Raw genomic sequence first — 15,677 nt, 5'->3', positions numbered from 1 at the left:
TATGAAAATGCGCACAAAGTTTTATAGAGAATAAATGACACCTTTGAACTTTAACAAAAATTTTATATTTTGTAAGCTTTTTCCTCTGGATGTCCAGCAAGATTACAGAATGCTGTTATTGATTTTTCACTCCTACATTTAGTACTCTTTACGCGCCCATTACCCCCCCCCCCCCCAGATAAACTGATTGTTACCGTATGCTTATATGGGGCGAAGAAAATATGTGGATAGCACTTGAACGCGTGGGTAGCTTTTCCACTTCAGCTGACACTTATATACAGACAGCATTATAGATGTAGGCTTAGAATCTTTGTAGAAGTTGCTTGTGTGCAAACATTGTACATGAACTATTAATGAAGCCAAGCGATTTACGTCATAGGATTTTTTCAGAGTGGTTTTTCGCCGCCCTACATAATTTTTATTTACCTCTGATCTCCGGCATAAAGTCCTATAATTTATGGGTAAGCAGTTGGCATTTGAAAAAATGATAAAAAATGGTTTTCAAGGATATTACGTTTCAGTATGAAGTCCATGATTCGAATGTTTAGACTCTATTTTGAAAGTCGAATTTGAGGATACTATGATTTAAATAACAATTATTTAGTAAACTAGATTGTTTTTTTTTATGTTTTTAAAAACAAAGAATTGAAATATCAGTTTTAAAGACATGTTGGTTTTTGATGGTACACTAGATACTTCTTACTTCATTATACTTGCAATCGAGAAATGGTTTGATATCCATCTTACACAACTTTAACGTGAAACGGAAGCAAAAGGATGCCTGATCTGGAAGGAGAATGTACAACCCGTAATGGTAATAGCGAAACACGGCCTTATGTAATACATACTTTTATGGTAGCAGATGGGCATTGCTATATCCAGAAGAACTAGGACCTTGCAAGCTGGTGAGTAGCTTTGAAAGGCAACAGCAAACCGCTGAGCACTGAAAAATTCATGATTGTAATGCATCAGAAAGAAATTCTTAATTTTTGTTCCTACATGTTACATTGATACTGCAATACTAACTCCGTTTTATTTAATTAAAATTTCAAAACAGTAACCGACGTATTTTTTTTTTGTTGTATAAAATGTTGTTTGTATTAACTTCAACGATCATTAAAAAAATCGATTCTTCGTTCAAAGTACTCATGTATTCATAAAGCTGCCAATCAGTCACACCTTGAAGGTCGTATAAAGCAAAGAAAAGAAATAAAAAAAATGAGTTTAGTTAATTTAACGTGTTCAAATTGAAATACTTTTGACATTTATAAATGACATTGTTCTAAGCATCGTGACCTTAAGAGTGATTCAAAATTCTAGTGGTCTTAGAGGTGATAGAAAGCTGAACGATATGTCCATAGCAAGTTTTTTATTTACTCTGCTGATTATTACTCTTTAATATACGCAAGAGTGCTGGAAACTCCTCTACTAAGAAAAAGTTATGGTAAAAGTAGGTTCATGGTGGCGAATAATCGATACTATTAACGTAAACACGAGCTATGCTTAAAATGCTGTAAAGTTTGAAACATAACATATTTTGCAAACTTTTAAGATTGCTTTTGTATTACATGTTTTGTAAATTTCATCATTAACCCATTTTCCGCGGGTGATGCCATATGGCATCACCAGTTTAACAACTATACTTTCAATTTTCACGATGAAAATATTCTAAGCAGTTAGAGAACAGATTGATCTTCAACATGCAGTATAGTTGTGCCAATTATGCATGCGGTTGGTGAGTAATAAGAGTTTGAATGTCATTGTTGGATGTATAAACTGATTTCTCTCCGCGGGGATAGGGATAATTTTATTTAAAACTTGAAACATTAATGCACAACTAGAAAAAAAATTTTAGTATGCGTGTGATTGCTATAATTCAAGAATGTTCAAGCAAATATGCAAAACTTGCTCCAACATGCTATAAACAAAGCGAACTACAGCTAACCACAGCAAAATGTAAACATCGCATCGCATGAAAAACGTCTCTTAGTTATCCTGCTGCAACGCAACCCACTCAAATCCCCCATGAAAATCCCCACAATCCACCCACACACGTCAAACACCTAAGCCTGGCAGGATGTACATAAAATATTCAGCAGCATTCCCCTTAATTTATACAACCGCATAAGCTCCGCCCTGTTTGATGGCGCCATTCGCTAGATTCATATCTCTCGCCCCCTCTGTTCGTCCTTAACGCTGGTTTCACCAACGTTTGGCGTAAAAAATTCTGTATACATACAATATTAGCGATGACGTAACTACTCACAAAATCATGTGGTCTCCAAGGATCTACTAGTACATATACATTTAATTCCGATACTGAGTTGCTTTCACTGTGTGCTATAGGAGCGATTTTTCCTCACGAACCTGGATACGAAAGCTTACATGATGTGGAATCCTTAGCTTTTTCGCATAGCTTGAGAGAACGTCAGACAGCACGGTTTGAGTCGAAAGATTTCTGTTTGCATCGTCCGTCCTGGTGCTGTGTAGTAAAGTGGTGAAAATTTTAAAACTGATTATTATAAAATTGTTAATTGCGATCCGGGATTAAATCCTGCAAAATCATTAAAAATATCCGAAAATACGGATTTGTTCAATTAATAGAATTGTGATATATAGAACATTTTAAGTAGAGCTAATGTATTAGAACTGTTACGTAACGTTGGAGTTTCAAGTTTTCAAATAGTGTAAACGCCTATCATTGCTTTCAAAAGTTACTTGATAACTTGATATTAATTAATAGTTTCTACTCAGCATCGAACCTAGTAAAAGTAAAAGCAGATAAAAATGACTTCCATAAACGTGGACAAATATAAACTGTCTGACAAAACAGCACGGCTCACAGCGAAGGGTAAGTATGATATAACACACTTGAATCACCCCGTCTTACGTAACCGTGGTGAGGCAGAAAACTTTTTCGTGTACTAAGTTTGTGACCATTCATTTATAATTTTACTATCATTATTATATGAATATAATATTTGAACCATTTTGCTCAGAAATATCAAGACATGCGAAGCAAGATTACAAAATCTGCATATATCGTGATTATGTACTGCGTTCTTTTTGTAAAGTCCTATAGCTTGAATTTAACGATGAAACGATGAATTTTTTTTTTATTTTCTGATACATTACAACATAGCTACTTCAAAACACTCCAATCATAAACATAATTCAATCTTCCGAAATTATTAAGGAAACAATCAGCATGAATCACTCTGAACAGCTAACAATAGAAGCTGACAATCTTTTACCTTCAGCGTCAAAATCGATTTGGGCATAACTAAGCAATGTTGGCCAGATTATGTATAACACGCGCATGCGTAGACATGACTTTTATACCACACACATACTACAACACAGAGTAAAAGTACTCTACTACAGTAGGTCCCTAACTTCTTTGTCCAAAGACAAGCTATTGAACGTAATATGATATTCCAGATAACGCTCGGTAAATTCGTGGAATAGTTTTGAAGAGTAGTCTTCAATATTTTAAGGTTCAAGGTTTTATAATTACTCAATCTGCTGGGCTCAGCTTAGTAAGCTTGGTTTATATTGATTATTATGACTGTCTAGAAGGAAAAAAGGATCATTATATAAAATCGAATATGGGTCTAGCCAGACCCGTGCAGTACAGGTTATTCTTATTCATATACGAGACATCATCATTATTTCGAACAAATTTCTAGATTTGCGATTGCCCTTACTTTTACTGTGACAATAACCCTCCTAGCTGTCTTTGAGGTACGATGCTGGCCTAACAAGCCAGTCGTCGTATGTACGAATCCTGGGTTGGGAGAGGCTGTTGGTGCAAGTAGAATCGTATCGTCTAGCTCCGCAATTGCTCTGCTCCTGAGTTCCGATACAAAATGTGGCACCAAGGCTTTGCTGTTACAATATTAAAGTTATTTCAATAATTATTTGCTACTTTTAGACAATCAGGTCCGGTTAAATGTCATGAAATTCTAATAACTAGAATTCCACCACGGTCGTTAATTTTTCTTAATTTGTTATTTAAAAGCAAACGAATTAGTTAACCTCAAATAATCCTTTCAACTTCAGCACCTTGGTAGGCTTAACTAATTTTTGCTAACCTGTGTTTTATTTTTTCAACGCAAACCTGTAACTTTCAACAACCTTTTTAACGTAGTTTTTCATCTCATTCATAACCTGGATAATTTTTTCAAGCGTCGCAAAGGTAGCCTGCAGGACGATGACTAACGACCCATTGCACAGTGGGGAATCGCTGGCCATCAACCAAAAAATTTTTAAATTGAAAATTTTTAAAAAAATGTGGTTATAGTAGGCCTGACACTAAAAAAAATTTAAAAAAACGTGATTTTTTGTAGAAAAGTAGCTTAAAAGTTTAGTTGCCGCAGTTTGCCACGGTTGTGACTACATTCAAAATTTAGGTAAAAACGTAAGCTTTCAAATGCATACTGTCCGCTGCTGCGCATAACTGCGCAAGTTTTCACCTTAGTGAAAAAAGTGATAGCAGATTTTTTTAGTTTTTATTTTTGAAGTTGAAATTTCATCCAGGATTAATTTTAATCATAACCATGATACCCCATTAATGAAAATTTATGATATCGTACTCAATCCGTAAGGATAAAATATAAATTTGGACAAAAATCACAAAACTTATCAATGAAAAGTTATAAAATAAGTGTTAAACAAGAAAACAGTAAACAAATCTTTATTAAATTTTAATTATGGCAAACTTTATCACTTTTTGCAAATTTAAAACAGTATTAAAAACATTCAGCCCTTTTCAATTTATGATCATGAAATTCGCTAAACTGATTGAAGTGTCAAATATTAGCAGCAAATTCATACCATCAAACCCCGGCTAACAATAGCCCGTTTGAAGATTGCTTTTGCTTCGCACTCGTTTGCATACAAAAGTAAAGCACACATTTTGCTTTATGAGAAAAAAACAAAGAACAGTCGTCGCCCTCCGCATCTTTTCGTATTCATTTAGAACGTTGTGTCATTCCAGTGTCTTAGTTTTCAAATTCATAAATTCGTTGAATTTTATTATGGAGCCTTCAACTTCAGCGGCACCACCTAATTCAATGTCTAGTAAGTTGTCAATTCATGATGTTATACATGTATTTAAATGTCCTCTTTCAACCATAGAAACCGGATTAGGAAGATAACATATATATGAAACAGTGAAACATCGAAAATTACTAGAAAAAATGAAAATTGCAGCGAAAGACATTTTTCCTGCTGATAAGTATAGTGAACTTCAAATTTTCTGGAAACAATTCAACAACAGATTAGCGATCACAGCGGAAGATGATGATGATGATGGTCATCATTTCAATTTGTAATTAGTTTGTATTACTTATGTTGTTTTATTTTATTTATAAAAAATACATATATTTAGGCAAAATTTGTTTAGTTCGAGGTGTCGTCCATAAATAACTTTTTTTTTTCAATGGAGAGGACGCTTGGTGGCACTGCTTGTGGTCAAAGATCATATAATTCTATAAAAAAGGAAAAAAAGTGCCAAAAAATAATAAAAATTGGATTTCGTGCTTTATGGACGGCCCCAAACAAAAAATTGATGCCAAACTCGTGTTCAGCGCCCCAAAATTATGTAAATACCAAGTTTTTGTCGCGTTTATGGACAGTTTTTTTGCTTGGCCAGCCTTTGTATGGAGTCGCCCCACTGTGCATTGACTAACAGAACAATGCCGCCGGCTTTGGTTGAGCGTCACCAGGACATGACAATATCGTCAAGCAAGGAAAAGTTATTAGGATGATTAATTGTTGAAATATCCCAGACTGTTTTTGATATAAGAAATTATTATCTTTTATAATGTTCTTACTAATACCTAATATAATATTTTAACTTTCCAATTCGTTGATTGATAAACACATAATATCTATTAAATTTAAAATACTCCAAACTATATTCTAGTTTTAACCAAAAAAACTATAATCGCCTAAAACACAAGCGCTTTAACTTGTTTCATACAACCCTCTGCAGAAGCAATTCGGTTACGGGCTGCTTTTATTCGCTTACAAAAATGGTACAGATATTACCTTCAACACAAAAGGGGAAACAATATATCTTTGGTAAGAAAATACACATTCTCTGTATACGGAAAAATCAAAAACATGTCACCGTGTGCCGCATGGCTGATTTCAATTCCGACTGCGCCTAACGATCCGTTAAAGTGAGGATAATCGGGTTATGTGTGACCAAATATTTGTACAGCATATTGTGGGGGTACCACTGAAGCATCATTTTAACCTAGACGAAATAAGATGTCGATTGGATCGCGATTTTCGATGCTTTGTGTATTTCTAGACAATGTTTGTTAGAATTATATCGTTAAAAATAACATTAGATATCAAAATCAAAAAATTAATTAATTAATTTAATGAAGTCATAGAGAACTAATATTTTGCAGAGAGATTAACGATCTTGGAAATCTCTTACCTCCTGACCTGTAGTATGGTAAAAACTTGTCCAAAATCAGGTTTCCAAAATTATGTTCGTAGAAAGTTCTAATTCCTATCAAAACACTAAAAACACATTCGGGAAAATGTCAACAGGCGAGGTTATAAACTTGAAGGAATGTTCTGATACCAAGGCAAGGAACCCTATGCTGGAAGGTTGAAAAATAATAATTTTTCGATGCTTTGAGTTGCTAAGAGTTCGGATTTTTTGACTATTGATTGAAGATATATTTTGCATGTCGTGGGTGCAAATATAGTGAGTATTAGTTACGCTGTTGGCAGCGTTTTCTCGAAACCATGTTTTTTTCAATTGGTGGTAAGTTTTTCTCAGCATCTGCTGAACCGATTTGACTGAAGTTCTTTTTCTAGCATGTAAAAATATATGATCTAACTCATTGCATAGCCATTTTTCAATATCTGAATTTTTTTATTGTTTTATGATTTTTCAAACAGTGATTTTCCATGAAAAAAAAAATAATCAAAAAACGAGTATGTTACAAGTTTGATAACCCGTTTTTACATACAGCGTAATACTCACTGTATGCATTCACGACATGCAAAATGCATCTTCAAATATTCCTTAATCAATAAACGAAATACCCGAACACTTCACTTTACTTTAAACATCTCAAAAATGCTTTACGAACTAAATTCATTTTTGTCATATGACTTACATTTTAAGTTCAGTAAAGCGGGCAATATATGCAGTTTGCGAGAATGCATGCACATTGCCCGCTTTACTAATCTCAAAAACAAACACGAAAGTTTATTATTTTTCAACATCCCAGAGTAGGGTTCCCCCTTTAATGTATTTAAACCTGGAATACTTTACACTCAAAATAGTTTTCACGTTATAATTATCGGAAAAGTTATGTGAATATTTTCCACTGTCATATCACTGTGTAGGTAATTGTCATTTGAGTTCATCATGATCTGATGAGATGATTTATCCTGTTAATCTTATTTAGTAGACATATGCATTTCATGTGAGTTTTACGTAGAATTCAACTACAACGTATAATTTGCAATTGTGGTTTCCTAAATTCCTAAGAGACTGAAAATAGTTTTCAGAAGTTATCGAACTATGTTGCTTGATAAATCGCACGGGCATGCAAAATCGCCAATTCGTAAATAAATTGAACAGCCTAAAAAATGACTAATATTACGACATTTGCCGGCGATAATTAGATACTGTTAGCTGCAACGGTTTATGTTCAGGTAATTCCCCGCCACATTCGAACATTATAAGCTCAAGATTCGATGTCCGATTCTTATGGTTTTTCTAAAACTCACTTATTGGCAAGTCATCCAGAAATTCCATTTTACGTTCAACGACTGAATCAGACAACAGCTTCGCCATTTCGATTTCTGTATATTTTCGCACAGAGAGTTCACGCGATACTTCATTCTGTTTGACGTTGCCAAGTTCACGTAGATGCTACGTGATAAAATATAGTATGCATGTGATTTTCACGTAGATGTTATGTCTGTCACATAAATTATGCAAAATGACAGAAAATAAATAAGAACAGTAAATTTCACGTAACGATAATGTGAAAAATATATTGAGTGTAAGCAAGGTCTTAATCTTCAATCAAACAATACATGTAAAATGTTAACAAATTGAGAAAGTGTTTTTGTTTTGCACATAAAAAGGGTTTTCGTCCGTTATCAGTAACTATTTCAACCTTATTTTTGAGGTTGGGTTTCACTCCCACTTGAGCTACCCCGCTAATATAGGTAAAACTAATACACGGTGCCCCGCTGGACCATTACTATAAAAAAAATTGTCCATCAAATCCGAGTATAGAGGTCAACTATTGAAGTCATTTTACACCTCTGGTTGAATTTTTTAAAAAAGCCACCTAATAGATCTAGTGAAATCTCAATTGTAGTGTATTAGTTAATAAATTTCAAAATAATTCTTATTCGATTCATGCAATATCATCGAAATTTATCCAAAAACTTGCCCAAATCATTTTATACCAAAATATATATGTTGGTGTTGTTACAATTATGATAATTCACCACTGACTGACCTCTCCAAATTGACTTAAGTATGTTATTTGTATGGCTTAGTAGCTCTAGTTTAATTTAAATGTTACTCTCTGTGAAGTGAATGTGGAAAAATGAATCATTGTGTTTTATTACAAATCCACACACAAAAAATCACAAACACACATAAATGTTCACACACGTATACATATAAACACTCGAATTTTGAAAATTATGTATTATATTTTCGCTATTGGAAAGACAAGCGCTGCTAAATGTTTGGCTTCTACTACTTTATCAAATTTTTAATTATTAGTGCGATTCCCAGGTTGTGGATAGTGAAAGAACAGTGTATGATAAATGGTTTTCTTTTTGTCTCGAGCATGGGTTCAAAGAGACAATTTCTGATTTTGCCAGCAGCTGAGAAAAGCTACAACTTCCGTTATTTTCAAAATACCACATCAGTAACCCTAGAAAGATAGTCTGCGTCAATTTTAGATTCTGGTATTTGTTATGTATCGATGTGTTACCACCATAGTGATCACTCAATATTAAATTTTAAACAAAAACTTGCATTTTAAATGATTTAAAATTTACGCATCAATTTCACGTCAAAATAAGATTATCTTTCCAGGGCTAAGTAAGTACCCTGTACCAGAGTTCTGCAGAGACACTGGAAGAGGTCTTGGCCATCACAATGAACAAGCTTCCGAGCCTGTTAATTTCAACGTGATTTGGCAACTGAACAAAACTCCAGATTTACAACGATCGCTTATTAACTGCCTCGATTGAGTATAACAGTAATCACATGTGTTAGCTTATACTGCCTTTCTTGCAAGGTTGACGTAAAAGCCAATATGTCCAAAATGCACTTTTTTGGTGATTCGACTTTCTTGTTCTAAAATAAATTCAATAATACACACTAAAAGGAAAAGGAAAAGGAGGCTAAATTATCTTATTGTATATATATATATATATATATATATATATATATATATATATATATATATATATATATATATATATATATATATATATATATATATATATATATATATATATATATATAAATATATATATATATATATATATATATATATATATATATATATATATATATATATAGATATAGATATAGATATAGATATATATATATATATATATATATATATATATATATATATATATATATATATATATATATATATATATATATATATATATATATATATATATATAGATATAGATATATATATATATATATATATATATATATATATATATATATATATATATATATATATATATATATATATATATATATATATATATATATATATATATATATATATAGATATAGATATATATATATATATATATATATATATATATATATATATATATATATATATATATATATATATATATATATATATATATATATATAGATATAGATATATATATATATATATATATATATATATATATATATATATATATATATATATACATTTTTTTTTTTTTTTTTTTTTTTCAGGTGGAGGGTAAATTTGCATCCAAACCCCTGAGGTGACCAACCTCAGGGAGTGTGGGGTTGGTTTGAATCAGTGACCGGACCCACTAAAACCCCTCCAGTCTCCAGCCCATAATACTCCCCGGGACCACCGCTAGGTATTGCTTCGGGGAGCGGCTTTTGTGCTCTGTGCACCCTCTTGGTTCTATAGATCTCTTTGCTAACTTAGCTAACTAACCTGGAGACTGGCCGTTAGCTAACACTGGCGTGTCGGTGGTCAACCTGTCGCCTGTTTTGCAATTCTAAAACTATTTGAGAGGCGGCAGTACAAACCGCCCTCCAAATGTTTGGGTCTTTACACATCCTCCGAACTAGGTTGTCCGGAGTGGTGTCTGGCCCGCTCACTACCATCATGTCGCTCCGCGCATGCACAAAACGAGGGCACACGAAGAAGACATGCTCAGCAGTTTCTTCCACATCCGCGCACTCGGGACACATGGGGGACCCCGCATGCCCGAATCTGTGTAGATACTGCCTGAAGCAACCATGACCTGACAGAATCTGTGTCAAGTGGAAGTTAACTTCTCCATGGCGCCTCCCGACCCATCCGGATACGTCCGGAATAAGTCGATGCGTCCATCTACCCTTTGCGGAATTGGACCATTCCTGCTGCCATCTGATCATCGAGAATGACCTTCTGGTGCCTCGTATACCCCTTGTGTCACGTTGATCGAAGCATTCTACGTCCTCCTTAATGGCTATGCTGATAGGCATCATGCCGGACAGGACGCAGATTGCGTCGTATGACACTGTACGGTACGCGCTCACAACCCTCAGGCACATGAGCCTGTAGGTACTTTCCAGTTTTCGACGATGACTGTTGGTACCTAACGCTTTGGACCACGCTGGCCCACCATACCTAAGTATGGACGAAACCACGCTGGCAAGAAGTTTACGCTTGCTGCCATATACCGCTGAGCTATTGGACATCATTCGAGATAGTCCTGCAGCGGCCGTTGAAGCCCTCTTACAGGCATAGTCGACGTGACTCTTAAATGTGAGCTTATCGTCAACCATAACCCCCAAGAGCTTCAAGGAACGCCTTGAGGTAATGGTGCAGTCACCGACTCTGACCACCGCCTGTTGCTCTAATTTGCGGTTGTTCACAACCGTAACCTCCGTTTTATGGTGCGCTAACTCCAGTTTCCTAGAGTGCATCCAGTCTTCGACCTTGCGTATGCAGTGCGCGGCCGTCAACTCGACCTCTTCGATCGACTCGCCGTAGACCTCTAGCGTGATGTCGTCTGCGAAACCGACGATCACAACCCCTACAGGGAACTTTAGTTTCAACACCCCGTCATACATGACATTCCACAACACCGGGCCCAGAATGGAACCTTGCGGTACCCCTGCGGTGATTGGGACGCACTTCTGACCCTCCTCCGTGTTGTAAACTAGTACCCGATTCTGGAAATAATTTTCCAAACAACGACACCAGTACGTGGATGCTCCTAAGCGCGAGCGCTATGGAGTCCCAACTGGCGCTATTGAATGCATTCTTCACGTCAAGCGTGACGATTGCGCAATAGCGAATGCCCCAACTCTTACGCTGGAGTGCTACCTCTGCCAAGACAGAGAGAATAGCATCCAGCGTGGATCTACCTTTCCGGAAGCCGAACTGGTTACTTGCCAGACCGTTTACACCCTCTGTGTACTTCACCAGTCTGTTGAGGATAATCCTCTCAAGCACCTTGCCCGTAGTGTCCAGCAGACAGATAGGTCTGTATGCCGATGGGTCCCCTGGCGGTTTCCCAGCCTTCGGCAACAGCACCAATCTCTGTCGCTTCCACCTGTCCGGAAAGAGGCAGTCATCCAGGCACTTCTGCATGACTGCTCGAAATAGATCATGGCCGTCCTGATGGCCAAGTTCGGGATTCCATCCGGTCCCGGTGCCTTGCTCACCTTTAGGGAGTTGGCGATCACGATGAGTTCCTCATTCGTAACCCTTACCTCCTCCACAACCTCTGCACGGCTGCCGTCTCTCACGGATTGGATGCCCGGCAGGTTGGCCGACCATCCCTGGTCTGTGTCTGAGATACTGGAACGTCGGACGTGAGACTCAGCAACCGGAGGCCAAGGATTTGGCTCGTGTCGTGGAAAGAATCCCTCGATGATACGCTCCAGCATCGCTGGTGATCGCTCTGCAGGCGCCAACACGCCTTTGGTCTTCGCCATTATGACTCTGTAGGCGTTGCCCCACGGATTCGTATTGGCACTCGCGCATAGCCTATCGAAGCAGGCCCTTTTGCTCGCCTTTATCGCACTTTTAAGCGCCGATCTTGCAGATCCGAATACTACACGGCGCTCTACCCTCTGTGCATCGGTACGTGCACGTTGCAACATCCGTCTTGCACGGAGGCACGCGCTACGGAGGTCCGCTATCGCGTCGGTCCACCAGTATACCGGTGACTTACCATTCCTAGGTTGGCGGGTCCTAGGCATGGTGGCGTCGCACGCCCGCGATAATGTGGCAACTAATTGGTCAGCACTCGGGCGGAGCCAACTGCCCCCCTCGCGCTCTCTTCTCATTGCTTCTGCAAATACCTCGGCATCAAAATGCGATGTCTTCCACCCGCGGACGGTCGGAGTATTGGCTCTACCCGTCGCCTGCCGCCTCACGTTCTGGACTACGCTATAGCAGACCGACTGGTGGTCACTATAGGTGTAGCCATCGTCTACCCTCCAGTTCACGATCAGTCCTGGGCTGGAGAACGTCACCTCGATGATCGACTCCGCACCATTTCTGCTGAATGTACACTTGGTTCCAACGTTGGCCAGATCTAGGTTGAGCTTTGCCAAAGCTTCCAACAAGATCTGACCCCTCCAGTTCGTGCGGCGGCTTCCCCACTCAACAGCCCAAGCGTTGAAGTCGCACGCCACTACTAAGGGTGTTAGTCCCGTCAGCTCCATAGATAACAAATCGACCATCTGGGTGAACCTTTCGATAGACCAACGCGGCGGAGCATAACAACTGCAGTAGAACACTCCGTCCACCTTGGCAACCGCGTATCCTTCATTTGAGGTTGACACAACCTCCTGAACCGGGAACTTGCTGGTCGTGCATATGGCCGCCGTACTGGACTTATCTGCAACCTAATTACCGTTTCCGGGAGGAATGCAGTAGGTGTCCGATACGATTGCGATGTCCGACCGCGACTCAGACGCTGCTTGGTATAGCAGCTGCTGTGCCGCATAGCAATGGTTCAGGTTCAATTGTGTCACCCTCACGCCCGTGGTTTCGTGGCCGCCTTACCGGCTGGGCAACGTGGGCCTCCCATAAAGTGCTTGGCGTCCCGTTTTCCAGTACATACCAAGCACTTGGGAGGCTCCCCGCAGTCTTTAGCTTTATGGCCAGCACCACCACAACGCCTACATAACTGGCTCCTATCGGGCCCCTTGCAGGTCCAGGACTTGTGTCCTCCCTCGAAACACCTGAAGCAAACGTCCGGCTGCTGGAGTATGCTCAGGGGACATACTGACCAGCCAACCTTAAGTTTGGCTGTCTTCAGGGCCAGAGTTGCATCGGCCGATGCAAGCCGGAAAGTGACCACCTGGGTCCCCGCTGGACCCTTTCGGAGGCGAATTACCTCAGTGGCTACTTCCACTCCGCACTTCTCCTTGAGGGCCTGTGCAATATCGCACCTCTCGGTGATTTCATCCAGGTTTTTGAGCTGGAGAGTCACCTCTGAGGTGAGTGCCCGAATTTGCACATCTTTCCCGAGGACCTGCTCGGCTACCGTCTTGTAGGCAGCGCCCTTGTTTTTAGCATCCTTACGGAGCTCAAGGATCATCTCGCCGGTGCGAGAACGACGGATGGTCCGCACATCCGCTCCCAGATCCTTGAGCTGGTTTTCGCCTCTCATTTTCTTCAAGACTTCGGAGTACTTGGACCCCTCCGTCTTGAGTATGAGGGCGTCGCCCCTGCTTCGCGCCTTCTTTCCCATTTTTGGACGATTTGTCGTCTTCTCGTCGTTGCGCTTGCTGTCTTTTTGGCGCTTCCTTCCTCCCACGGTAACCCAAGGGTTTCCCGTAGCTGCCACTTCGGCAGACTTTTCGGCGGACTTGGAGGCCGTTGGTGTGCTATCTCGCGGGCTTAGCACAACCAACCGTTTCTTGCTGTTCTCGGGGGCTTCCCCCGGAGACTGCCTTGCTCTTTTTGCGGCTGACCCGGAGGCGCAAACCGCTGCAAACATGCAGGTGTCCGTTTGGACCGACTTCGTCGCCCTTCCGGTCACCTCCGTTGCATTCTTCTCTGCAGCCACCGCTCTTGCCTTGAGCTCGGCGTGCTCCTTCTTCGCAGCATCGACGGAGGACCGAAGCATGTAGAGAGCCTGCTTCAGGTACTTCGTCGTGTTGGTGCGACTTTTCGCAAACTCGATTATGGCATCGAGCTGCTCCGACAGCGCTACTACCTTCGGTAGCGTGTCTCGCTGTCTTCCGACCGCCTTTATCAACAGTGGACCAGCCACTGCAATGTCTTGCGTCGATCCGGTAGGCGTACTGCCTTTGCCGTCTTCGCAGGCGTCCTTTACTGCATCCATCTCCGCCTTTCTCGGCGGAGACCTCTGGATGCCTCCTCGTGCAAACGGGTTTTTCAACCCATCTGCGCCCAATTGTTGATCTTCATTATTACTGTTCATTTTTGTTAAGTGGGTCCCCCTTCCAGCTGCTATCCTTATCCATACTGGAGTGGTCGCCTATCTGGTCCCATGGTAGTCTATGCAGAAGCAGTGAGGCCATGGCTAGGGGCGGCTGCCATAGCGCCTTATGAGCAACTATGACACCCCCGACCGGCGCAAGTCAGGACTGATCCCACTCCTGCCCGGTTCCCACCGGGCAATGATGAATTTGGAACGTACTGGAAGGCCTGCCAGGTTTTACGGGACGGAGACCCCTGCACCGGTTGTTATATATATATATATATATATATATATATATATATATATATATATATATATATATATATATATATATATATATATATATATATATATATATATATATATATATATATATATATATATATATATATATATATATATATATATATATATATATATATATATATATATATATTTTAATCACTCTTTTTAATTAGGAAAATATAATACATAATTTTCAAAATTTGTGTGTAATATATATGCATGTGTGAATATTTGTGTGTGTATGTGAGTGCGTGTTTGTTTGTGTTTGTTTGTGTTTGTGTGTGGGTTTGTATGAAACAGAACAAGTTTAAATTATTTTTTCCCATTCAATTCACAGAACGTAATATTTAAACTAAACTAGCCACTAAGCCATACAAATAACACACTTATGTCAATTTGGAGAGTTAAGTCACTGGTGAATTATCATAATTGTAGCAACACCAACAAGTATATTTTGGCATAAAATGATTTGGGCAAGTTTTTGGATGAATGTCGTGATATTGCATGAATCGAATAAGAATTATTTTGAAATTTACTAACTAATACCCTAAAATCGAGATTTCTCGAGATCAGGTCGGTAGATTTTTTTTAAATTTTAACCAGAGGTGTAAAATGACATCAAGAATTGACCCTCATAAATGGATTTAGTGGACAATTTTTTTATAATAATGGTCCAGCGGGGCACCGTGTAATACCTATCATAGAAACAC

General features: G+C 38.9%; 1 protein-coding gene across 1 annotated transcript in view; it reads left to right on the top strand.

Annotated features, from left to right (window-relative positions):
* Positions 1–2,402: 2,402 nt before the first annotated feature.
* Positions 2,403–15,677, top strand: part of LOC129720993 (glutamate decarboxylase) — a 60,701-nt gene continuing 47,426 nt past the window's right edge. The window contains exon 1 of the mRNA XM_055672997.1: positions 2,403–2,851. Coding sequence (XP_055528972.1) covers positions 2,788–2,851 — 64 coding nt within the window. The 5' untranslated portion in view covers positions 2,403–2,787. The remainder of the gene's footprint in view (positions 2,852–15,677) is intronic.

The sequence above is a fragment of the Wyeomyia smithii genome, chromosome 2 (genome assembly GCF_029784165.1).
Source record: "Wyeomyia smithii strain HCP4-BCI-WySm-NY-G18 chromosome 2, ASM2978416v1, whole genome shotgun sequence".
Classification (NCBI taxonomy): domain Eukaryota; kingdom Metazoa; phylum Arthropoda; class Insecta; order Diptera; family Culicidae; genus Wyeomyia; species Wyeomyia smithii.
The sequence above is the reverse complement of the archived record's forward strand: the minus strand, read 5'-3'. Positions and strand labels throughout refer to the sequence as shown.